Source organism: Synchiropus splendidus, chromosome 3 (genome assembly GCF_027744825.2).
Source record: "Synchiropus splendidus isolate RoL2022-P1 chromosome 3, RoL_Sspl_1.0, whole genome shotgun sequence".
NCBI lineage: Eukaryota > Metazoa > Chordata > Actinopteri > Syngnathiformes > Callionymidae > Synchiropus > Synchiropus splendidus.
Genome location: NC_071336.1, coordinates 27049799 through 27076863, shown reverse-complemented (window position 1 = coordinate 27076863; position 27065 = coordinate 27049799). Strand labels below are relative to the sequence as shown.

Sequence of the window (27065 nt, the reverse complement as noted above, 5' to 3'; positions counted from 1 at the left end):
TGAAATTCAGAGAAGAAACAAAGCTGACAACAAAAGACAGCGCTCGCTGCAGTGTCTTGAGGCTCTCCAATTTGCTCAACTTCCTCCCAAACTAGTTTGCCAGCTTTGATTGCTTGTTACATATTTTGGGTAAATGAGAACGGGATTGCGTTTGGTGGATTGTTTGACAATTTGCGCTTAGCTTTTCTCTCTCCTTTGGGCAACAGATGAAATGAATGTTTGCCGTCCCTGTGATGCTACACATGAGGAAACCCATCTCTACCTATTACAACTCCACAAATACATATTAATGCAAAGGAAAACTAATTTAGGGATGAAACTTACAATTCAATCATCACAAAAAAGCTTCATTTCCCAGTAATTGTGCTGAAACAGACCTAATTGTGTTTCATGACTTGTACTTGTTCATTAACTATGAACACCATTTCATTTCAACTACAGTAAACACGTATAGCTGGTCATGGACACTGTGGCAGACTGTATTCAAAAGTGGCTCTTAAGGGATTCAAAACATCAGTGACCAGATGCAGGAGGTGTTCAGCATCACAGCAGTGAAAAAAATACACCCAAGTGAAAGTTTCAATGCCATTGTTCAGGTAGTTTGAAGGCGTTACTGCCAGTTACCTCCCTGCAACTTTCCCCTCCCAGATATCCGATCTCTGAGGCTACTTAATTACGTGCTAGCTGGACCCTGCACGCCTGCTGGTGTGGTCATTACAGGCCACTGTAGGAAGTGAACTGACATCTGGAAAAAGAAGTTGCTGTAGAGGAATAAGATGTATGGTCTCTCACCTGGGGTAAATGAGGACAACTCTTCCTGCTGGTTCTGAGACCCGTCCTCCCATCAGGGGCCGTCGAGATGTTGAAGAGGGCTTGAAGAGCACATTGGGCCGCCTGAGTCTTTGCCAACTTCTTGCTGCGACCGCAGCCCTCGAACACCCGACCATCCACTCTCACCGACATTACAAAACTCCTCAGTCGCCGGCCTTCGATCCGCTCGGAGAGGCAAGCGTAGCGAAGGCCAGGGCGGAGCTCGTTGAGCAAAGCGACCGGGCTCTTCGCCGCTTCAGGCTCTGGAACAATCCCACCCAGTCTGTGCTGAGCCTGCACCATCAGGTCTAGTGTATGGCGAAGTAAGCGTCCGTGTCTGAGAAGCTCGCTGGATAACAGTTCGCTCTCTGCTGCTGAGTCGCAGAGAGTTAGGCCATCAGAGCACGGCGAGGCTTCAAACTCCTTGAAGAGTGTGTCGGGAAAGTCGGCCTGATCGGAGGTGAAGTCGGCCGATGGGTTTGCTATGTTTCCCATGGCGACATGAGCCTGAGGAGCATTTGGGAACTGGATGAAGGACTTAAGAGCGAGCTCCGCCGCCCTCATCTTGGCTTTCTTTTTCGTGGGACCTGTGCCCTCGAAGGTGAGCCCATTAACCTCTACTGCAATGGAAAAAACAGGAGCATGGACTGGACCTGTCTGTGACACCATACGGTACTGCAGGCCCGGCCGCAGCTCATTCAGCTGCACCAAAGCGTTTTTGGGTGCTTCGGACCAAGATAGCTTCTTATAGATGAGGCGCAGTTGGCAAAGATGGCCGTTGTTGTCTTCCTCGAGCGGCCGTTTCCTTTTCAGACCAGAACTCCCGCTCCTTGTCGAGTCAGAGCAGAATAATGACTGGCAGTCAACAGGTCCGATGCACCGCTCCTCCAGATTACCAATGTTACGATTTTCTTTCACCTCTGCGCTACTGGTACCTGAAATAGCAACAGAAAAAAATATCATATTATCATATCTGAAAAGCCTGGACTCCCACAGCGGCAGAAGTAGCCATTACCCAGAGACATCCCGTTTATCTCGGCAGAACAAAATGAATCAAGATAGTCTCTATATCCCGATTGAACCACTTGATACACAATGAAATAATAATGATCAAATCATCTCTTTTCGCCGAGACCACTTCATACCACAGGGCTCCATCACATTTAAGTGTTTTTTTCTTTTTTTGAACACAAATACAAATCCCCTCTAAATGGGGACAATATCTGCCAAATCATTCTGTAATCTGCTTCCAAATTGGTTTGGAATCTGTGTCATGAAGTGAGAAACCATCGTTGCCTGTGGCAAATGCAGAACATCAATCCTATTTAGAACGCGGGGGCCGATTGGACGAGACGCACACGCAGTGAGAAAAGATGAGCAAGACGTTTCCATACTTCTATCCCTGTATGACTTCACATCTAGAAATGGAGAGGTGGTGTAGAAGAATGTCACACTACGAATAAACAAAAAAGTGAGTGGTTGGTAAAGATGCTTACATCATCGTGGGCTAGAAGCAAGAAGCAAGACTTTAAATATTTAACTTAAGAAACTACAATTACAATTAAATTCCAAACCATACGTCATGGCAGCGCTCACAACTGTCCTAACGCTTCCCGTTCACTCCTGCTGGCATTAGAGTCGTCACTGGTTCCCAGCAACCAAAGCGACTTCCCTACTTCCCTTAAGTTTAAATAAGTAGGTCAGTCAGCTGGGGGGCGGGTCTAAAGTTAGTGGTCAACATGGCGGATCAGAGTGGCAAAATTGTCGCCCTTAAAAGCCGCGATCAGCCTCTCGATTCTTCTTGATCATCGTTCTCCCTAGTGGTTTTGCCCCTATGCTGGAATATGACCCCCTACACTGAGATGGTCACCCCTGTGTGAAATCACCCCACTGACACTGTTGTTGTCAGTATGTAGTGAAATGTGACTCGGAATGTGAGTGCTCCATCACCATCTGTCAACGGTCACCTTTTAAGGTAGACCACTAAGGAAGACCATTGGAAATGCACTTTGTTGTTCTCCTCAACCCCAGACCCTCAGCTCACACACCTTCTATGCTGAGGCTAAATCCTGGGGAGAACCCATTTTGATGAACCTCCAAAAATCTGGGCTCTGATTGGCTAATGCTACGAGTGTCAAATTTGAGGCCAGTGGGCCATTTGTGGCCCTCACGATGTACTTCTACAGCCCACCAATGGAAGACACTATATAAGTAAGTAGGTATGGTAGGTAGGTACGAAGTACCACTTACCAACTTCTTGATTTTGTACTTAACAGTAGGCTGTTCAAGTGGCTCCTGTTGACAGTGGCTTTACCAGCAACTGACATTTGAATGGAAATACAAAACTACTTTACATCAAAGTTCGTTATATCTGTGACTTTAGTTATATGCTGAAGATGGAAAAAAACGGCCAATGAGATGTGTCGAAAACCACAAGACCCCTCCTTTATGCAGTCTGGTGCCCAGCCTCACTAAGACCTTGCCTCAGAAAAATGAATTGCTGAGATGAAATCTCACGTGATCAAACATATTAAAACAAAGTGGAAACATCAAAACAAACGGATAACACAAGATGCAACATGGAGCTGGAGATGAATGTGACGGTTTTCGGCATTTTTTAAATAGAAAAAAATCCCAAAAGAAATATTTACACTGACGTTTGTTGCTCATGGAATTCAAATTGTGCATAGACAATACGAATTGACAGACCGTGTGAGGATGGTGGCAGATTCAAGGTTTACTTATCATGATTAAATACTAGTGTTTTTATCGTCTCCAATTCAGTCAATGCAAAACTTTCCCCACTGCTTCAATTGTTTTGTATAGCTTCCTGATTGGCTGTTTTTTTCCATCAATATAAGTAATCTTTCAGGATCGTATCGTGATTTGATATGACCAACACTACTATTGTAATGATGTCTGTAAGTCCAAGGCAAAAACTTCATCTAAAAAAACAAAATCAAACAGCGTTATTGGGAATCAAAAATGTGCGACAGCTGTGAGAAATCACGACTGTGATCAATACCATGTTAGAGAGACGGATCAGAAGCTGTGTCTTACTTAAACTGTCCTCGTCCTCTGTGCTGCTGCTCCCGGGGCTGATGTACTTGAAGGGAGCGATCAATGCCGACAGCATACTGACTTTCTCTGCAAGAGACAAGAGACACACGGAGTCAACAAAAGGGCAGAGCTGGAGGTGTTTTGATGCTTTTATCGATCACGGCTGCTGATCGGTGCCTGCCCAAACATGAGGACGGAAAGACATGAATGGACGTCGCGGGGCGGGCGAACGGAGCACACAAGTCCGCGTACACACAAGGATGCCGGTGAAAACTATTGGTGATTTCTGTTTAGCTCACTGGCTGACAGTGTGTCCCGAGTGAGCTGCTGTCCAGGTGTGCGTGTTGTTTACTGTATGAAGCCCTATTAGGCCCATTGCTTGGTCCGGTGCTCTTCATGCAGCACTGAGCTGAATTGACAGACCCGTCAGGCTCCTTAATTACACCCCCTCTTTGTTCCGAACATCAGCTAATGATCGATAAAAGGGAACGGTTCAGGTAAGGAAAGGAAGCTGACAGAGCGGATAAAGCAAAGCAGGCCATCTCTGTGAGGAAGACTCGGTCAGGAGTCTGCATAAATTGGTGGCCACATTACGGAGCAATAAAGGTGTTTTGATAAGGTTGTGAACAAGCTCAGCCCCGCGGCGCTCTCAGCTCTCCAGCGCTAGAGGGGCTCCATGAGTCACTCTGACACACACGGATACACTCTGAGCACTGAGGCTGCAGCGCCGCACGTCCTCCTGGACCCACATCACAATACCAACATTTGCATTCTGACCTAATTATAGACCCAAGCCCAACACAAGCAGCAATTTAGCCCGGAATGACTCCCTCTGCCAGCAGGGCCATTATCCAGACCATTTTCAAATCAGTCCATATTGTTTTTAGGCCCCCCGAGGTCCTATTTACAGTGAGAACATGGCCAGTGCTTAATACTTACAAAAGAGGGGAATCAGATGTGCTTAATAGCCAGTCAGGCGCAACAAGGTGAATATTGGTGCCCGTCGAGTTCCTCCTAGGGTGACGGGCCGAACATCGGCGTGAAATTGGCGAACACAGTGAAGCCTGCACTGAACACTCAGGGGCTTTAACACTCTCACTGGAACGCAGAACATGTATATTTATTTGATAATCCTGTTTGGCTGAAGATCCACGCCACCCACTCGGCAGCGTCTGCCAAGTCAAGAGGCCCACTGGGCACTCAGATATGGTTTAAGCCGCTGTGGCGGTAGGTGCTCTCGAATCAGTTATCACAGGCGTACAACAACGCAAGCGCAAGAGGCGGGTAGTGTTGCAAAACTCATACGCCACGCTTTTCATTGTAACCTTTATTCGGAAGTATCACCAAGTAAACAAAAAGAACAGGCATTTTCACAGAAACAAAAACATACTGTGATTTAAAATGACTTATACAAGTGATTATATAAAGCTTGACATTTCAGTAAAGAACATTTAAACTGGCCATGCTAATAGTGCTATATAAAATAAAGTATTTTAAATGGTTGATCAGTTATGATTTTTATGTGACAAACAAAGCTAGGGCTCCATGTCTAACTCTTTCACGATTAGAATAACAGCTCATGTTTTTGACACATACAGGTTGACACGCACGGTAATAAGTCTGATATCAGTGCCGTAAATAGCACTGTGAATTCCATCCTACATAGTGCACATGAATATTAGTCACACCCAGTAACTTTATGAAGGACAATAGATATTGTTCATACATGAGCCGCAGCGGTCTATAAGCCGCGGGTGAAGTGGTGCTGTCTAGGCCGTAGAAAGGCATAGAAAATGGGACTGACTCATGAAACAAGCACAGCAATGTTCTGAACTTTGATCATGAATCCCTCAAATCTTTTATTATTTATTATTATTATACATTAAAGCGCTCAAAATGTGCTGTTTTCGCCCACGTGTCTGAAGTTCAAAGGTAAATAAAAGGCCTGTGATTTCATCGGTTTGAAGTGACAAGACCCAATAGTTGGGCAGCATGAGGCTCTTTAGCTTGTAAAATTCCATATTTTAGCAGCATTGTTGAAAAGCCGCAAGGTTCACACCATGAGAAAAAAGTAGCGGCTTATAGTCTGAAAATTATGGTGATTAGAAGAACAAAAAAGTAAAGTGTTGTGAACAGGGTTAAACACTATTTTGAAATTTTAGATTTTAATTACCCTTTGATGTATGCTTTTCATGTTTGGAGTGTTTTTGTCCTTTTTATCAAAATACTTTCAATATCTGGCAGTCAGAACTGATTTTTCCCCCAATAAGTGCAATATCCAGGTGTGTCCAGGGGTGGTACTTCTCACTTCTTATACCTTATAACTGGCTCTTGAAGAAAAAGAACCCCTCCGCTAAATCACTTTCTGACTCATGTTCTGATATAAGAAAGTGGTGTTGCACAGCGTTGCAACACCACTCAGTCTGTGTCTCTTTCCGCCTCTGAACACATTGTTGCAGATGCGTGTGTTAATCATTTTTTGATGTCTTATATCTATATAAGAAACAAATGAGCAGCTACTGTTATCTAAAATACAGATGCTCCAGAGTAGGGATCTGATCCTGGTATCGGGTATCGACCAGACCCAGCCTCTTCAAGTTGGATCGGCCATTGGTGAAAACGGCCCGATCCGTCCTGGTAGCCAATGTTAGCATTTGAAATCTAGGTTTAGTATTGACGTCACACATGGCCCTGTCAGAATAATAACATTGCAGATGCTCAGCTGTGTAGAAACATTTCACCCCCTTTGTACTGACAACAAGGGAGTGACCTCACAAGGTTCAACACCACCAACAAATAATAAAGCAATAATAAAGCTAATAAAGCATCTTAGGAAACACCACGGCATATTGTCACATGAAATCGTTTTTCAGTGCTTTAACAATGGTACCAGACTGGTATCGGGCGATGCCAAAAGGCCAGGTATCGGTATCGGGACCACAAAAGTCGGATCTGTGCCTCTCTATTTCCGACGATCACTGGTGATCTGTCACGCTTCAACTCCTCTATTTGGGGAGACGATTCACTCTCACCATAGAACACTCTGCTGTAAACTGTTGTGACAGTTGGATAGCCAGGTTGGTTTGTGCAAACAAGAACATATAATTGACAAAAAAAAAAGATGCAGAAAAACAGCTTCCCCTGGCTGTTATCAAGATGTTCAGTGTGTACCTTTATTTCTATGAAACTTGTGACTGATTGTTTTATTGTTTTTATCACACATGTATTTACACCATAGAACCCCAGTCAGTCGCATCATGAAAGCCTCCATTCGGACCTCACAGGTCACGGCTGCGGAATGTACGGATTCTTTCATGCATCAGGGGTCTTTTCATTATCATGATGGTTCAGAAGTCTGGAGCCTGTGGCTAAAAAAAAAAAAAAAATCAGGTATTCTCTCTTTCAGTTGGCCGTGGCTCAGCGGAAACATTTCTTGAAAGAAGCAATTGAGCAGAAAATATCATGTTTTCAGTAGCTGGTGCTGAATCAACCGTTGGCCGCTGCGGATTTGAGGTCATCCGCCAAATGCACCCTCTGATCGTCTTTTGATGGGTTCAGTAAGTGCAGACACAAGTGCGCGCTGGCCTCACTCATGAGTCAGCTGTGCGGGTTTTCATCGAGAGAGTGTCGGGGGTTTTTATGCAGCGAGATTGATTTAAACGCACAAGCACCGGCATATGTTCAACCTTGGGAATTAGCATGCAGCACAGAGTCACGCATTAGCTGCAATTACGATATCAGTAATAGAAAACAAGCTTTTACGATTAAAAATAAAAAAAGGTGAAGTCCGAAAGGTCAAAATACTTACAGCGGGTACTGATATAAGTGGAAAGGCATGAGAGGGAAACATTCTGGTCCAGGTGCAGGGTTCTGGACATCCATGGGGTGAGCTGATGTCATATTTAAAGGTGGCGCTCAGTGGGCGTCCTTCAAATGGTACAGAATGTTGTGATATTCATGAGCCTTCGGAGCAGCACTCACAGCTGTTATCAACAGAAGTTGAGCGGTTCGTATTTGTATAAAGAAACTTGCTACATTAACAAGTAAGTTAGCTGCAGTTTTGCATGTTAAAAAGCTGGAGCCGATCAGAAGCTCAGGTGGTACAAGAAGTAAAATGTCACTAAAACAACTGGAAACTGGAAAGTACAGTAAAAGTGCCTTTTGAGTGTTCCTATTTGAGCTAGTGTTGAAAAGTACATATTGTGTACGAGGTTTTCTATGCTCACCGACCAGTACAGCAGAGGTCTCACACCAGACTACAGTCAATTATATATATATATATATATATATATATATATATATATATATATATATATATATATATATATATATATATATATATATATATATATATATAGATTTAGATTTTATTTTCACTATTCGGCCAAATATATTCGGTCACCGAATGTTTGGTGCATCCTCACACAGAATTGCTTTCGGTTCGGAAGTGCGCTCGAGGCAAGTGTTTTTTTTTTTGTTTTGTTTTTTTATACAAGTACAGAGCGGTAGAGTGGAGGTTAATTTTTATATGGACTTGATGGGAAATCCATCAATCCATCCAACAGTCAGACAGACAGACAGTTATCTTTCCACATGCACAGAAATTGACCATCATCAGTCACTGTATTTAATCTGACCTCTTTGGACAACTGTCTGTTGTTTGACTTGAGCATTTACTCCACAAATTGATGTTCCGCAGACCTGTCCAGTCGAGGATGTCAGATTGAAAGAAACCACATCCTAAACAACACGCATGCATTGAACAGCTCCATCATGCTCCCCACCGATCCTCTTTGTGTCCTCATTTACCACATCCACAACCCTTAGTGGTTGCCTTCCTCGTCTCTATCTCCGGAATTGTTTGCTGACATTAAGACAAAAATAAAACACAAAGGACTCTGCCTCCACCAGTAAAACCAAGAACCCATCTGCTTCGTTCTCCTACGCCATGGCAGCCGCTACTTAGCTAGCAGCCTCACAATTGTTACGCAACAATCATTAGCACAAATTAGTTGTTTGTGGCCGAGAAAGTGAGCAGATGTTTTCAGGCTTTATTTGAAAAGCAAATTTATACTGGTACTTTTCACTGTGAATTCAATTCTCAGCATCAACTTTAATGGTTCACATTTATATGGCTACATGCTAAATACATATACATATATATATATATATATATATATATATATATATATATATCTATAGATAGATAGATAGATAGATAGATAGATAGATAGATAGATAATTGTATTCATTTGGAAATCAGGTGACTTTGAAGAAAGAATAGTAGAATCTTTTCCTAAAAGCTCACTTCAAAGAGAAGAAAATCCCACTGATGTGGACTCGGCAACCTCACGCGCCCTTCACGGTATCTCTTCTCCACCTCCCTTCACATACACCGGCAGCGTGAAGAAACGCGACAATGCCCACCAATCGAGTCTCAGCTCACTACGTGCGTCTCTCACTGCGGCGTGACACAGGCAGAGAAGACGCCACTCATTTGTCTCCACTGTGCAAATTCGCGGGGGGAGACGGGTCAGATAGGGAGAGTCTGGGCAGGTGGCCACACACACTCTGATACCGACGGTGTTCATTCACAATGAGAATCTTTCTCCTTCTCAGTATCGGTTCTGAGGAGAGGGTAATGAGCCCAATCAGATTTCCCCGTGGCTCGGCGTAACGAGTGGGTCAGCTGAGTGAAGGGAGACACTATTGAAACAGGCGCTCGGGGAAATCATTCTCCCACCCTCTCTCCGCTGCTTGTCTTCTTAATTTCCCTGCAAGACCCAGACTGAGAAGCACTAAAGCCTCTAAATGAGAGGCAGCTTCATGTCTCACCACCACTTAGCAACCGTCGGTAAAGCATGTCACATGCTGGACTGTCAGTCGCTGAGCGTTCCACTGTCTGTTATGCTGTGATGACGCATCAAACACACGATGAGGTGAATCTGCATTTGAATGTGTAACTCCGTCTACAGAATGTTCGGAGTTTGAGGAACTTCAGGCGAGAACACTTGTTTATTTAACCAACTGTTGCTGTGAGGCTAACCTTTCTGGCCCTTGTTGACACAGAAGTCAGCAGCATGTCGATGAACAGAATTGAATCAAATGTTTCTGAGATGTTTCTTGAAGAATGGTTGGGGCAAGGATGAAGAGGCGCGGACCATCACTGGACCGTAGGTATGTAACTAGTGATGTTACTGGTGATGGTATGCATAGTGCATTGGGTGAGCATCATGTCACAAGATTATGGCTGGGTATCGATCCAAAACTGTCAATACCAGTACAAATACTTCACTTTGATACCGGTTACTGAACAAGACATATTTTTTGATATAAATGTATATATGAATATATTGAAAATATTTGTAGAATGTAATCTTCAGATATGTGAAGTAACTTGACACTGCTTTAGCTTTATAGAGAAGTAAAATTACAAGTGAAGGTGGTGGATATTAAAGAACTTGAAGCAACTTTTAGAAATATTTATCTCAATAGGTTCATGAATCCATCGTAGTATGGGATTTGCTATGTGTCCTCTATAAGCTACTGTGGTCCGGTTGAAGTTCCTGTACTATTATTGATCTCCTTGTGGTACCTGCTTTGCTGATTGATTTAAAATAAACTTACATTGAGGAATATGTTTTTTGCAGATGTCATACTGTTATCCTTTTTGCAATTTCTACTCCTGACCATAGTTTAGTCTTTGCATTAGTCGCACACTGGTCCGTTTCGCTCAAGAGCAACTCCACGTGTCCATCCTTGCAAGCGTGTGGAATGGCTCGAATGCTTGATACTCGCTAGTACCAAAATATTTTGGTCAGTGCCACAAAAGAACGATACCCAGCCCTACATGAGGTACTGTATACAGCAAGTGACATGAAATTGTATTCCACGTCAGAAACTCAAGGTGCTCGAACACTGATATTACTCAAACTACCGTTCAGGTGAAGTACAGCCCACTGACTCAGGCAATGCCACAGGATGGGTAAAGACTTGATGACATTGAAACGCTAATGTATCAACAGGCCGACTTCTGTGTCACCCTTGGACGTCAACTTAGCGATATGATACGCCTTAGAAGTAAGAATGTGTTGGTTGCAGTGCAAAGTTTATACAGTCGACTTCCAGACCACATTTAATTAGACTGGTTCTCCCAAGGTTTCTGCTTTGATCCTATTAGCAATTTTCACCCTTGCAACTCTACAACTCTGAATTTCACACGCAGATCTTCCACTTTCTGGGTTACAAAACTATTGGACACGACCAATCGTAAGTAGAAGTATTCCGACTGTATCTTGTATGTAATAGCTGGTGAACATTCCAGTGATGTGAGGGTTAAGAGAAAAGGCACAGTAAGATGGTCGTAGCTCCTGGTGGTCTTTTGAGATATTAAGTCCCAATAATCTGTTACAAAAATAAAAAAAAAAAAACCTCAGTGAACTCAGCCGTGCAAAGCTACAAAGGTCTAGTCTGCCTCATCTCCATCACGTCTCTCTCAAAGTACTTTTTTCTCAGTGAGAATTGAGAACAGTTCCCTGATAAAAGCTTTTTAATGTCATCCCGCTTGCCTGTTCAGTACACAAGTATATTTTTGAACCAGAAAAAGACTTTTCACAGCATGTTTCTTTAATTTTCGGCGTGCTGCACCTTCAATAAAAAATATGCCGCCTCTGGGTCGTGTTGAGTTTGACTGCAAAAGCTTTTTGCACGACTATAAGCGCTGTCTGAACAATGCGGTTGGTTTTGAAGGATAACAAAGCTTTCCGGAGAGAAGTCAGAAGCTCAGAAGCATTTCATTTTTGGTATAAGCGGCACATGGCCCGGAAGAATAGCGGATGGCGCCGCAATAAAAATATGTAAAACATCTTCTTTCTCTGAATACCTTTAGGCAATTAAGAGCAAACAGATATGACATTTCTTCCGAAGTTGGGCACAGACCACGATTACCAGCAGATAAATAGCAGATTTAATGCGCACTTGCTTCCCTGCTAAACAGAATATTAATGCGTGCTGTCATCCATGAGAATGACTCATTTACAAGCCGAGAACTCAAACCTGGATGGGGTTTGTCGCTTCGCTCGTTTGATAACAAGAACTGGAATGTATTTACATGGCAGAGCAAGGAAGATAAGTCAGCGGCGTAATAACAGTAAGCAGGTCAGGAACGTCGCTGCCTCTCAGTGTGTTTCCGCTCATCTCTCTCCCGCTGTTATCCAGCTTTCTGTCAGAGAGCAACGCGTCCTCCTGACACACTGCTGCTGCCACTCTCTGCCATGAGAGGCTTCATTACTCTTCTTTTCAACTTTATGAAGGTAGATCTAGCACAACTGAAACGTCAGTATTTAAAGGGCAAAGGGACAGGTGGATTAGAATGATGACATTTAAGTGGGTGTTTAAACAACACATCTCCAATCCTGAGGCGTGTAGACGCTAAAATGAAGGTGTGACACCACAAGACACAAGTCTGGAACCTGGAGGGAGACATACTCCTTAAAATACTGAAGAAATAAAAAGGGATTCCCACTTCATTAGAGACCAACATATTCTAGTGGTGAAGGACTAGAGTACATTGCTGTGTAATCTCCGGTCCATCACCAGTAGAATACACTCTTGGTGAAGAGGGAAAACCGAACACAAGCAAAGCCACTGTAACTTCCCAAACAGTATATGGCTAGATTTCCAACTTACTTCCAACAAAACAGCACGTCTGCATTCGTAATCTTAACTCACAGACTCCCACTCACATTTTCAAAGTCCAAGGTCTGTCTGGTCAAAAGCAACTATATTAAATATGGTCATACAATCCATCAGTTGGCACTCTGCCATGCAAGATATTTCACATTTGCCAAATACCAGGCCTGAACAAGTTTTTTATGGTCTCATATATACTTTGCCTACAGTTCTGATAAAGCTATTTATGTAATCCATGAAGTACATAATTCATTAGATACTGTAATTACAATATGTAATTCTTTTGTGTAATTAACATTCATGTAGCCTGCAGAGGATTATGGGATTCGATATGTCATGCCTGATGGTCTTCACAGAGCAACTTTAGCCATGGATAACTGGATAACTACCATGTTGAAAGATGAAGATGTGCCTTTTGGAGTGTGAGACAGTGGAGCTTTTCCTAAGGACCGCACTACAGAGACTGAGTGGAATAGGTTTGAGTTCAAGACAGTGGCCGCAGGAGTCTACTCTACCTATGCAGCCACATTTCACAGCGACTCGACCTCGACTGCAGGTTTAGCAGAAAACCACTCAAGCTCAGTCAAGGAGTCTTTTTCAAAGACTCATCCTCGATATGAACTTTTATGTTGGTCAGAATGAGAACAAACATACTACCTGAGGGACAGCGAGAACATCTCGACTCATAAACAGCGAAAATGCCCCTCAAATCAATGTGTCATTTAGTACTATGACATCACCATTTTTTTTTTTTGTTACAGTAAATGTTGAAATGCAGCAACTTACGTCTTTGCTGGAAGATACATCAGTCCATTTTTTTTATTCACAACCCTTTACAGGGTCAGTTTTTTTTGCATTGTGACGTATGACTCCAATATCAATGCTCCCTCATCGTCAGTCACTAAGGACCCGCCTTTTAAGGTAGGACCTTAAGGAGGGCCATGAAGTATATGCACTCCTGTGTTCCCACCCACGATGCCTGGGTGAAGATCCCAGGGAGAACCCTGCTTTAAACACTGTATGTTTGGTTCACAATTGAATTTACTAGTAGTCTACAGACTACTACAGTCTACAAACTTGATATTGTGACCTACAAAGACACAAGTGCTTAATGTTTGCCATAAACAAGAGATTGTTAAACCAAATCATCGGCAGGTTTGGAAAAGTTGATACAGATACATTCTACTGTATTAAACTGGAACCCTTTCCTAATGCAAAGAAAAAAAAGGTTTCACGAAGTTTCACACACTGACAATTTAAACAAAGGCAATCTCAGCGCCAGTGATGCAACTTTTTACTCAATCAAAAACAGATTTGCCATCTTTAAATGTCTCACATGTGTACCATCGTCCTCGCCTCGGCTGGTAAATATTGCCGACCAGCAAAACGAGCTTACACGTGATCTCCCTCAACAGCTACCTCACATCATGACACATATAATCAGGTGGGCTGTTTGCACTACTTTGTTGGGCACAAATTGCTGCACGAATGGTTCCGGCGAAGCACAGATGGGATGTGGACAGTTTTTCATCGGCTGTTCCGTACCACAGAGCCCATCACATCTGGTATGCAGCGAGAAGCATCTTTGCACTAATTTGTTTGTCACTATATATTGAAGGGACTATCTGTCATCCTGCCATGCTTTGGTTGCAGCATGATGTTTGAAGAACATGGCTAGTCAGAAGATTCTTGTGGGACTGGATGGTTAGCCAGGAGGGACTGCATTCATCTGACCGTTGCAGGGAATGTGAGACGAAAAGAAAGTGACGGGGGCGTGGGTGGCAGGTGGACAAAAAAAAAAAAAAACAACCTTTTATGTCAGTAGCGAAATAAAACCTGCGCAAGGATACAGTAGTCAAGAACAGACGTGAGATTAGTCACACTGGTTGAAGATAAACTGTCCACAGATGCGTAGTAATGGATGGCTTATTGAATCCAAACAGAGAAAAAAACAATATGAGAGAAACAACGATAAGAAGAGCAGGAAGGTGTACAAGGGGTAAAAAGCTAGTCTCCAGGGTAAATATAAAGGGCTGGATGGATGCACGGAATCAATTTTTCAGGTGGAGGAAAAACAGGCTCCTTCCTTTGCTACTTAAGAATGACATTAATGTTGCAAGAACGAAGACGAGGAGATGGTGACAGCGAGGGGACTTTTCAGAGCACTCAATATGTCGGAGATATCCATCTGCGTTACGAAAAATAAAAGGCCTCTTCTATTTCCTGGGCTTGTATTTAGCCCAATCCAGTCACAGGACCCTTAAAATATTATCCAATTTATAGGTAATTGTATGAGGACCAGAGTGAAGTGCTGTTAAGAGGGACATGTGGGAGCGGTAACTGAAAAGGCTCCTGTGGAAATGGGAGGCTTCAATGAGAGAGCGCAGTGAGGATGGCGGAATAGTTATTTTAGTTGGTGGAACATTGTGACTTGGTGATCAACAAAACTACAGGAAGCTCACAGAACTTTATGAATAAGTTACCACTTTAAATTATGCAAAATCCCAGAGTGCGTATGCACTAGGGAAGACAAAGTGTATATTTTGTTACTGTTTTCTTTTATAAATGCATGAACAAGTCTCTTAAACAATATGCAATTAATACATACAGAACTTCCTGTTATGTAATATCGGGCAAATGCTCCCAAACTTAACTACGATCCTCCGAGAGACGGAGGAAAATTAAGCATGAAACATGAGGCTACAAACATCTCTGCACACTCTGACTCGCTTGTGCTTCTGACACTGCCACAGTAGAAACCAAAACAATAGTGACAGAGACGTTGAAAACACAACAAGGTTCCACATGCTGACTTGATACCAAGTCAGCGTGTCCGAAAAGTTTCTCATACATCATTATATTTGACCAGACACCACCTATCCAGCAATGCATATTTTACGACAATACGATATTCCTGAGTCGAGTTATTAAGGAACCGATGATTCATTGCAGCAACATTAAACTAATCCCTCTGTCATAGAATTTTGTTTGTATGGGGTAAAATTTTAGTCACACTCCTAGTCATGTTCCGACTCAATCTCAATCTCATGTGTGTACTGAAGGATCTATATATATATATATATATATATATATATATATATATATATATATATATATATATATATAGAGATAGATAGATAGATAGATCCTTCAGTACATACAGTATAGTGAGAGATCTATATCACCAATGAGAGAGGACTGCACTTAATAATGGAGAGTAGCAATATTGTCATTCGGATGCAGTAAAAGGTTTTTCCTGTATGCTGGATTTGGTGCCGGCGTCACATGAGTCTGTCAACCCGCCACAGGTTGCCTTTTAATGGCGTCAAACAAGAATCCAATATAGTCCCCAGATCTGAGACTCCACTGACAGCAGGCGAACAGACAAGCAACGCGCACGCTATGCAAGATATGCTTTAATGTATCCACATCCATGGACTTGCATGGTGTAAAAAGAAAATGTGAATCATTGAAAGCAATTTGAAAATCACTTTTAATCCTTTTAATGCTCCACCAATTTTAACTCACATCTCAAGATAAAGTTAAAAACTATTCGGGAAGCATCATTTCATGGGGAAAGTTGTACCAAAACTACTTAAAAATGCTTCACCGTTCAGTGCTGGCAAGGATACGATCCACCACCCAGCTCTGCCTCCTCCTCTCAGCTGTGACTGAATGAATGATGAGCAAACGTGTTTAAGACAGGGGTCATTACAGAGATGGGGGAATGTAAATCGGCACACCGGAGGCTTCATTTGTGATGCATTCACCACTCCTCTAACGTTTGGAGTGTACACCTGACTCCACAAAGGGAGACTGGAGTTGCCACTCAAGTCCAATTTTTGAAGCGTGAGTGCTATTTCTGGAAACGGTTTTGCAAAAATCTTAGGAAGGTGAGGATGCATTTTCCTTCATGTGAATTTGGAAAACAAAGAGTGTATGGAGGAGAGGAAAAATACCAACTTCAGTTCTTTGATGATTTTCTCCATCAAGTTAGGCAGGAAAAACAGCAAAAAAAAATGTGCTCATGAGCGCCACAGAGTTCATTTTGCTTCATGTCAATTCAACATGGCTGTCCTACAGTATCATCCAACAACAGAAACTAATGTGGTCCACTTCCATCACATTTGCCCATCGTCCATGATTCCCGCCGATACGTTACAGAGACTTCATGCTGAAATCACAAACATTATATTTGTATTAAACCAACAATTTCAAACTTTCATTGTCAGTTGCTGCGTAATGAACACACTCGGCGTGCAAATGTGGAACAATATTTGGTCGCACTGTGCAAACTCAGAATCTTATCGCCATTAGCACAAAGCAGCAGAGGAAAGATTCAGGTTGCAGCTTCGCGGTCGCTGCCTTCACCAATTAAAATGACAAATGTTGTCAGCAGCAGGTAACACCAGCTGCTACCAATTAGAGAGAACTCCATGAGTGACTTTAACTCAATTTAACAGAAAAAAATATGAACAAATGTGCCTGAAAAAAACACTTGTCGTTATCTGACAATACTTTATCATGAAGGCTTATCACAGGGAATATAGTTGTTACTGATCCCAGCCTGAGCTTTTGTTAAGAACGCTGACGTTCAGATTTATGCTCTTTAGTTATGATCATACAAGAAAATTATGTGCTTGTTTTAGCCAATCGGCTTGGTATTTTGACAATGTTAAAGCAGTGGTGAACTCGATTTAGTCCGGGGTGAAAACAGAAAAATACCAGACAAATACCTGAAATATAGGTTTTTTTCTCCTGCAATACAAGGCATCACATTTGGATGGTTGTCAAGTTGATAAAACAACAATAGTTAGTCACTGGTGATGCGCCGTAATACAATAGCATCTGGACAGTGCTGGAACACAGTGAAAAGGGCAGAATGCTACTGTCAAATCAATCAGTGAACCAACACTTTAAATGCTTGCTGACATGTCATTCTTCCACCTGGAATAAAAAGGTGATCCCCTCTAGTGAACAAAACGGTCCAACCTGATTCCGAAGAGAAAATAAAGCTCATGGGGAATGTCAAACATGGTTCCAGCCAGTAAATAACAGGATCAGAAATGTTATCTGCTGTCTGGCGAGGAGAGGAATTAGGCTTCTGGTGCATGACCCAAAACAGACAAGTCCTTGAAACGGAACAAAAGCTTAGCGTTGCTCTAGTAGACTCTGATAGGTGGAAACAAATAGAGTCTGGCAGTGGTAGCCAACATGGCCGTGTGCTCTAAATGCTCTCTGACGTTAATACAAGCTTCTGTCTGTTTACACTCGCGCGGAGATTGCGGTCGCATGGAGGAGAGCACTCCACTCTGGTCTCGACTCAAGTGTCAAGTTTGCAGAAAGAGCACCATACTTTTTGTAAAGAGTATACAGTGCTTGGGTTCCAGACAGTTTAAAAAAAAAAAAAAAACAAGGGCAATGTTTCTAAAATTTTCGACAAAGTGCAAGCAGGAGCTCGATTCTCTTGATGTCTCATGCCAGGAGATGCAACGGCAGGAACATGGATCCCCAACACCAGTTGCCTATTGGTCTTGTTATGATCATATTGGCCAAGCTTTTCTTGACAATGACTTAAACTAAACTACTCATGCCATTTTTGAGATACCTCCAAAAGTTTTCACAGATTGTTTGAACGTGTTTCTGTATATTATTTGCAAGAAATCTCTTCTGTTTTTGTCATTTGGTGTCTAATAATTAATGGAATATGAATGGTTAATCATATATATCCATCCTCATATATTCACTTGTGTACGATGAATTGTGTGAATAAACATGTCAGACCAATGAAAGATAATGATTCATGAGAATCAAGGATGAGCATCGATAACTTTGGGTAAGTTTACGATTTGCAAGAGTCTGCTTTATAATATTTGTCACCAAATTAATCATAAAAAAGTCTTAAAATACTGTATCACTCACATTTATATTGAAACTATAAAGGTACTAATAAAGTTTGTTGTCATCCGCAGACTTGGAAAGCAATGCGATACTGTGTGCATGAAGAGAGAAAGAAAATGAAAGGGTCATGGCCAGACATAGTCTTTGTCACTCTCTACCACTTGAGCTAAGGCTAAGCTATGCAAAGTTGCTCTGCGTATACATTAGACTCCTCTGTCAGGGAATAAATTATTTTTGGGTGAAACAGTTTTGTTCTTCAGTAGTCCTTCGCTCGAGAAAACAAATGCGCTGAATCCAGAGGAAGCTGTGATTCCAACATAATGCAGAAAGCAAATTCACCTTTATAAGGTCCCAGACTCCTGTGGGGGAGGCAAGTCTATCCACCGAAAATGATGTTTAACTCACGCCTTAACGCAACACATGGTTGGAAACCGTCCTCTGTGACTTAACACTACAAGAGCACGTACCCAATCTATGAAATACCTTCCATGATTCAAGAATTCTGTTCCCTCACCATGTAAAATGGATCTCAACCATAAGCCCACTGTGTGGGTCAGTTCAGCTCAAGACTCTACCATGTCCATAATCTAGAAACCCTAATACAATTCTGAAAGCTTCCTAGAACCAGTTGGAACTACTGAACACTGCCAGAACTGATTCATTGCCAGAATATCTCATCCCAATAAGTTCAGAACCTTTCGTATTACTGCGGAAGCAGAAAGACGATGGCAAAATCCAATCTTTCTTGGTGGAGGTAATAAAGCATGAGAAGGACAAGTCAAATAAGAAGTGAGAAAAATAATTATTTGCAAGAACAAAAAAGTGGCAATGACGATTAAAAAGAAAACAAAAAACAATAAAAGAATTTAAAAAATAATGCGTTCAGCAGAAAAAAAGAAAATGAAAAAAGTTGTATTAAAAGGAAAATTACACAACAGTATTACGATAATTTCAAAAACAATTACCAGAGGACAAACTGTGGAATATTGAAGCAAGAGTTGAAAAAAAAAATATTGTAGATTGTCTCACGGATGCTGGGGTGTTGAAATCGTGGCCTGTGGCGGTATAAGGCTCTGTTCTGACTAATTTATACGCCTGGTTCATGTCCCATTTTTTTTACAGACATAAACATTGCATTTTGGGAGAAGAAGGAGAAACAAACCTGTATCTGTTTAGGCATGTATGTTCACCTATCTGGATTTAAAATATTTCTTTTTTATTTAGAATTTCCTGCTGCCTGAATAGAACTCACACGCTGGGTAAACCTTCTTACCTGCTCGGCTGTTCATCTCCCTGTCAGGACGACTATCTGCCTATCAATCTGAGAGTGTGGGCCTGCATGTGGAGATAAGAAGCAGTAGGTGTCTGTACTCCTGACGCCGGCTGATCTATGTGGCCCCCCCACCATTTAGCCGGCCCATTTCGACAGAAAATCCCCCACAACTCCTGCTGGCCTCCTGTTATTTACATTTGTATTTATGATTCCCAAGACGGAACCTACTCTTCCTGTGGACGTTTATTGGAGATAAAACCTGTATTTCTGGTGGAATTACTGACAGTTTCTATGTAATAATGATGACGATTAGTCATCCAGATATAATGGCTGGTTCTTCTGAGGGACTTTGACAGAAGAGTTTCACTTAAACAACACGGCTCTTTGCCATTCTGGCGTCAGTACAACTCTGTTGATGGAACATACATTTCACACATCCAAAGCCTGTTTGCAGAGATAATTAAATTCTCAAAGGACGCGGGGAGACGCAACACGTAAATTAATTTGAGCGGCGGCGACAGGATTTATCCCTCTTTGGCAGCAGCATCCCCTTCCAGAACAAATAAATGGGATGTTTTTGAAATTAATTACTGTTCCAGCGTGCCATTAAAGAGTATCACTTATTAAACGACTTTGAAATACATGCTGCGCCTTTTTGATGTGTTAATGATGACAATTCATTCATCAGTCTGAGGAACCCAGACCAAAAGAGAGCGAAACAAAGCCATAAAAATGGGGAAAAATAAAAGCATCAACTCTCTTATAAGATCACACTGACTCCTCTGTATCTCAGCGACTTATGCTTATAACAATGAAACACTTTTTGCTCCGGTTCTTATTCCCCATTCACTTTCCGTAACAGACTTCAGATCCTGCCCGAGGCCTTCCCAGTCTCCGCCGAAAAATACAAAGCTCAACTCACTTCGAGCCAAGTGTGTCTGACCGGAGCGTGAGACAGAGCTACAGCAGATATGACTGACTGTGTTTCCCATCAGTGGCAGTGTGAGGCTGGATTTAATAGCCTTGCTCTTAATCCATGTCAAGGAAACTAGAAAAGGAGCAATTTGACACTTGTTAACTTCCCAGAAGTAATTAGGAATCCTCATTACGTTCGCTAAGTCATTGCCTGTGTGTTAAGGGATTTGTTTTACATGTGTCCTGTCTGGGTGACTGAGGTGGCATCGAGCTACATGCTCTCAGTGAACCCAGTACCGCGGCATAGGGTCACATATTAGGGCATGGCAGGATACTGTCAAAGCCTTCCATCCATCCATCCATCCATCCATCCATCCATCCATCCATCATCCATCCATCCATCCATCCATCCACCCATCCATCCATCCATCCGTCCATCCATCCATCCATCCATCCACCCATCCATCCATCCATCCATCCATCCATCATCCATCCATCCATCCACCCATTCATCCATCCATCCATCCATCCATCCATCCGTCCATCCATCCATCCTCATCCGCTTATCCATTGTCAGGTCGCGGGGGCAGCAGCTTCAGAAGGCCATGCCAAACGCCCTTCTCATGGGCTACACCCACCAGCTCCAACTATAGGACCCCGAAACGCTCCCAGTCCAGTCTAGAGATATATTCCCTCCACCTGGTCCTGGGTTGACCACTAGGTCTCCCCTCAGCCATGCCTGAAACACCTCTAAAGGGAAGTGCCCAGAGGGCATCCTCATGAGGAGTCAGTTGAACCACCTCAACTGGCTCCTCTTAACTCTAAGAAGCAGCAGCTCCACTCCGAGTCTCTCCCGAGTGCCAGGACTCCTCACCCTATCTCTAAAGGAGACGCCCGTCAGAGAAAACATTTCAGCCACTTGTATCCGTGTATCTCATTCTTTCGGTCAATAACTAGAAAAGCACTGTAATACCCCAGATCTCCAACAGGCAGCTTGTGTCACACGCCATTGTAAAATACTGCATTCAGTAAAAAAATAAAACGACTACCATCAGTAATGGGTCACTAATTGTAGTATCAGTGCTCGCAAAGTTTTCGTTGGCTCTGTAAAATCCTTGTATCGAGCCTTTCAATTACGAACAGTATATTTGGTATACTTCAAGTGAAGGCGTTTAAAATTAGATTGTAGGTGAAGTTTGTCCTGGTACAACAGGAACAGTCTTCTTCTGAAGGAGTGTGACGTTGGTGAATCATGAAAGGTGTTTTGTCTTTTCTTTTATCTGAGGCCTGGAGCGGAAAGGGAACAAGAAAAACATGTGGCCTTGGGAGGAGGCAGTAATAAATGACAAAAATGCCACCGCTAAAGGCTGTCTGCGTTCTCTCCCACCCTAATCCCGCACCCAGCCATTTCAAATTGGACATCAGCAGGAACCGTGGTTCTTCAAGGACTGGATTATTTCGTGAGGTGAGAGTGAAGGTCCATATTCATCTTCAGCAGGTAGGAGAGGTGCCGTATCGTCAAAATTTAGTCTTCTCATCTGCAGCAAATGCTGTGGTCACTAGTTGAGGACGATGTTTGCCATTCAATTTCCTCAATGACAGACATTTGCTATTAAACTATAAAGGAGGTGTGTAGAAGGCTGCCAATCTGATGAATAGACTGGGAACAAAATAGGCTGACCTGATCAGTTTTAAGATAAACTTTTGATCTTTATTGATGTAAAATGATCCTGAAAAGTATTGTCACACTGACTGTTGCTCTACTAAAGCAGCTGCATATATGTGACTATTCTCTTTATGTTTGGTTAAGGTCAGTACAAAACCCAAGTCGGGCGGTTAGGTAAGATTATTTCTAAACTCATATCCCCAAGGAACCAGCTGAACCTTCAGTATTCACTATGAGCCAAGCATTTCCCCACAGTAAGCAAACTGTATTTTATTCTCTGTAGAATACTAGTCTGACTTTCCAGGAACCCCAGCTAAACACATTGTATTCTTCCACACTCCGTCTCTGACACACCTGATCACAAGTCGGTGCTGATAAGCCCGAGGAACCAGCTGCTCACAGTCGGAGCAAGACAAGGCCGACATCCAGATGCCGCACCTCACAGCGAGTGCAGCTTTACCTTCGTGACAACAACATACATCTGCAGACCATGAATTGTAAACTGCATTCAGTACCACTGAGCTCCTTTTTATTCAGCGCTCAACAATAGTGTGCTGTGTTGGGGAATAAAAGGCTGAGTTCAGAGAGTAACTGTCATTGGGGCATGGACTATTTCTCTCCGCTCAAAGGGGAACAACAATTTCCAGAGTGAGCTAGTGAGTAAGCAAGTGACAAAGAATGAGCATTGCCGGAATGTTATGTGAGCCAGGTTCTCTCATCGGTACAATAGATAAAAAAAAAAAAAAAAAGATCTCTTCACCAACTACTTAGAAGAACAAGACTATTACTGGACTGTTTCTCATCTTTCTGACCTGTGAGAGGCTTCTAGCATGTATTTTAATTGTGTAAAAAAAATATTGCACGTCGATTTCCATTTTATGTTATTTACATTCATACATACAAATCTAATAACAGTAAAGTTTTAAGTAGTTTATTAATTATAATTACATATAATTATTATTTAATAAATATAGTTATTAAATAAACATTATTTAAATAGCTTTACTATGGTGTATGTAATACACATGGCCACAACGATGTCCAAAAAACAGGAACTAAGTATCCTCAGAATATGACAGTCATGAGAAGCAGAAACCTCAAGAGAACCTATGTTAGAACATAGAGCGCCATCTAGTGAGCTCTGAAAATGAGGACATGGTTTCATGAAGCCCATCACTTGCTAACACAAATCTTTAGGATGTATACAAATCTTCCATTTAAATCAGGATTAAGATTTAAAAAAAGGACCACGATAATGGTTTGTCACAGCTGCTGGTGCAAATCCTGGCGAGGTGATATCCTGTACAGAAATGTAAGTTAGAGGCTCTCATGTTTCTCATTTTCAGGGCTCAGTTGGTGATTGTGTGAGGCTTCATTAGATTGGTTGTTGTGCATGTGAATTTTATGAGAGAGAGCGGCGCCATATGGTGGAGTTTAGAAGGGAGGATGCAGTTTCATGAAGCGTCATGAGACCATAACTAGTCCCGACCAGTGAGGGTGTCATTTCCTCACACAATCTTCTCCTCTTTAGGCAGATGATTTGGGATTATTCTGACCAACACATCTTCACCTTGTCATCTTGTTCTTGTCAGGTTTTCGCCATCCTTCTGCTCTACCTACAGAGCTTCCAGAAGTCCTCCTCAACATCACGATGACCAATCCAAAATCAGACCTCAGTGGTCCCCGTCACCACTGGTGCCAGTGGACTTCACAGATGGGCCCCGCCATCTCCAGTGCCCCAACACAATTATCAGCTATCAATGAGGATGGAGAAACACACAGCAGGAGAAAAGAGAGATTCCATCTTGGCTTCGCTTATTCCTGTGAATCGCATCAAAAGGAAAAGTAATTAAGTCGTCCGAGGATGTTATTGGAAAATGAGAATTCTATCTTTGAGGCTGTGGGCTTGTGATGCCTGCAGCTTATCCAGTGTGTATGTGTGTGTGTGTGTGCGACTGACTTGCTGCTGTGCAGCGGAAGATGAGACTTCTGTTGTAGCGCAGCCAGCCACTCCTCATTAACCTTTTGGGAGATAAGCCTGTTTTAAGTCCATGTTTGAACAGCCTGTGTGAAGTATCTCCCACTGATACATGGCTAGCTGCGCACCCAAACGGGCCCCCTCTCCCCTTTTCAATATTTCTCCCTCACCTCTGCCAGATAACCAGAATTAAATTTCAATTTTAATTATGGGCCTGAAATCTCCATGAATCTGGCACCTGAGCCACCTTTAATTACGGAACAAGCATTGCGGGGCGGCGCTGTGCCGTGGCCTGCTAACAAGGTTAAAAGGTGCAGCGTGTGTGTAATGGGAAGTGGAGGAACTCACTGAGCAATTGTTAACACCATGTTACATACTCTACTTCCCTGTCTCTTGTTGCCCCCTCACTCTGTGGTTCGTGAAACACAGGGAGCAGGGAGGTAAAAGTGGCCAGATGTGACGTTGAAACACTCCTGGGAAAGTGGCCTTTCGCGTCCTATACCGACGACAAAGGTGTCAATGACGTTGCACGTTGAGGCATTAGCAGCACGACACGTAAAAAAAAAAAAAAAAGATGATGGTTGGATTTAGGCTTAGCCATTGGATGGTGCTATGTCAATTCTTTACGCAACAACGTGCTATTTAAAGGCCGTCAACGTCCTGAGCGTTTTAGTCACAATGACTTTTAGTACCCCCACTAAGGAGAAGAGCCACCGAAGGTCTTAAAAATAGCAACTCATATCCAACTGGATTCAGTGAAGAGAGCTTTTGCATGTTCCTCTCAGCGCTACCCGCCTTGCACAGACCCCCTCCTCCCATTGCCTTTGCATGCAATGCTCCATATACTGGCGGCTTTGTCAGTATAGGGCGCAAAAGGGCACTTTTCCAACGTCAGTATCATGCACCACATGAGGATGTGTTGGTGAAATACACATTTCTGACAGCAAGGACGGAGTTGGTTATTAGTAGTGCTGGGCGACGTTCCTGAAAAAATGGTTCAAACAATATGTATCTTGACTTCCATGTGTCTTTCTTTAGACCCTCCCCTGCAGCCATGCTTCACCAGCTTCTTCTGATTCCTTGAGGAGACACAGTGGGGCGGGACAAATGGCCCACGCGTTTGAGTTGAGTCAGCGTTTGAGTTGTCAAATAGCGACTCTTTTCATGTGGACTATTGCGACTTGATGTTGACATCCAACAGGAATGCGTCTTGCCTTCCGACACACTAAAGAAAGGTCCTCCTTTTGTTGAGAATAATCATTTATGTCACTTTGTAGTGTGAGTCTGGTACTTTTTTTGGAGGCGTTCAGCCACCAAAATGCTATGTATACCAAGCAGCATCTACTTGAAGTACTGATGAGAGCTCACAATCTTATTCAAATCAACAGTCAACCTGAAACATGGAGGGCTGACGCAAAAGTCCATGTGAAAGGAATCACTATTTGATGCCTTGGGAGTGAGAATGTGTTGGTTTTTACAGTACTGTGCCTGGAATAATATGCTTTGATTTTGTTTTATGTTAACACGGAACACTATCCTAAGTAAAATCCTTGACGTTGACTTTCCACATACTACTGTGGATTTACCCACTTTTTGAACACAAGGGAGAGGGAGTCACTTTTGGTGGCTGGAAACCAGCATCTGGTGAGGGGGTAGTATTTAAAGTATTTAAGGGGTATTAAACACAGCTTGAAATATTTAAAGTATTTGGTTGGAATCACACATTAAAAAAAAAAAAAAACCTCCTACCATTCCCCAGACTCCACATAGTACGAGATGCTGCTCCAATTTCACTGAGAAAGTGGCACTGAGGTTGGTTAAGGCTCTGGATTTTAGAATAAATTTTAAGCCTTTTAAAAGCTCTATACTTAATGTCGTAAAATCAGAAGTGGATGTGATTGTTGAAAAAAGCTTTGAAACTTTAAGCGCCGCATATTACTCCCATCGACCAAGACAGAACTCTTCTTCCCGACGAAAGTGCCGAACCATAAGAATTTCATATGAACTAAGATAGAACTTACATAACTTGCCACTCCAGCTATTAGAAACCAAGAAACACACCTAGGGACATATCACAGCGTTTGACAGCCGCGCTCCTCCAGTGGTGTTCCACTAAGGCAGCACTTAACAAGTGAGACTGGAGAATGAGACGAACCAGTGAAGCCCTCATACACTAGAGGCTTTGTTTTACCATTTGAAAGCCACAGGCTGTGAATTAAAGCGGGATGTAATGCGATCTGTAATACAATTATGTGAGAGAGGACTGCATGTAGGAATTGTGGGAAAGGTTTAGTGACACGATTTAACAAGTGGAAAAGCAGTTTTAATTGAGCAGTGGGGTATAATAGGAGAATCAGAGCTTTAAACGGAGCTGAGTACTACAATTATCAAATGATCATTGAATAGAACAGTCAGACATTTAAGGCTATTAGATCAAGCGTACAAATATGATATATAAAATGAAAAAAAAAAAATCCCGTCATGCTAAGAAACATATTGAGACAGAGTCCGACAGCTGGTCAGCTGAGTTGCTTATTCATCTCATTTTGTTCACACGTTGTCTCGATTCTGATCACTGGGCTGTTCAGCGTTCCAGCTGCCTCACCCACGTGGCCTCCATTTTTGAATGATAAGACAAGTCTTTCCAAAAATAAAATCCTCTCTTTTGCTTCGCTCAACTACTTGAGTCAGACAATACCATACCAAAGGTAGACTTTTAATTGTTTTATGTGTGTGTCAATACACCCATAAATTCATGCCAGCTGTATTGC

At 42.5% G+C, this 27065-nt stretch overlaps 1 protein-coding gene across 4 annotated transcripts in view; it reads right to left on the bottom strand.

The window, feature by feature from the left end:
- adarb2 (adenosine deaminase RNA specific B2 (inactive)) overlaps positions 1-27065 on the bottom strand; it is a 159087-nt gene that overhangs the window by 51693 nt on the left and 80329 nt on the right. For 2 of the 4 annotated variants that reach the window (XM_053858334.1, XM_053858336.1), the window contains exons 2-3: positions 3871-3957; positions 793-1745 (exon numbers count right to left, since the gene is read on the bottom strand). In XM_053858334.1, the coding sequence (XP_053714309.1) occupies positions 793-1745; positions 3871-3957 (1040 nt within the window). Of the gene's footprint in view, positions 1-792; positions 1746-3870; positions 3962-27065 lie in introns of all 4 variants that reach the window. The other 2 variants (XM_053858333.1, XM_053858335.1) reach the window with 1 other exon arrangement.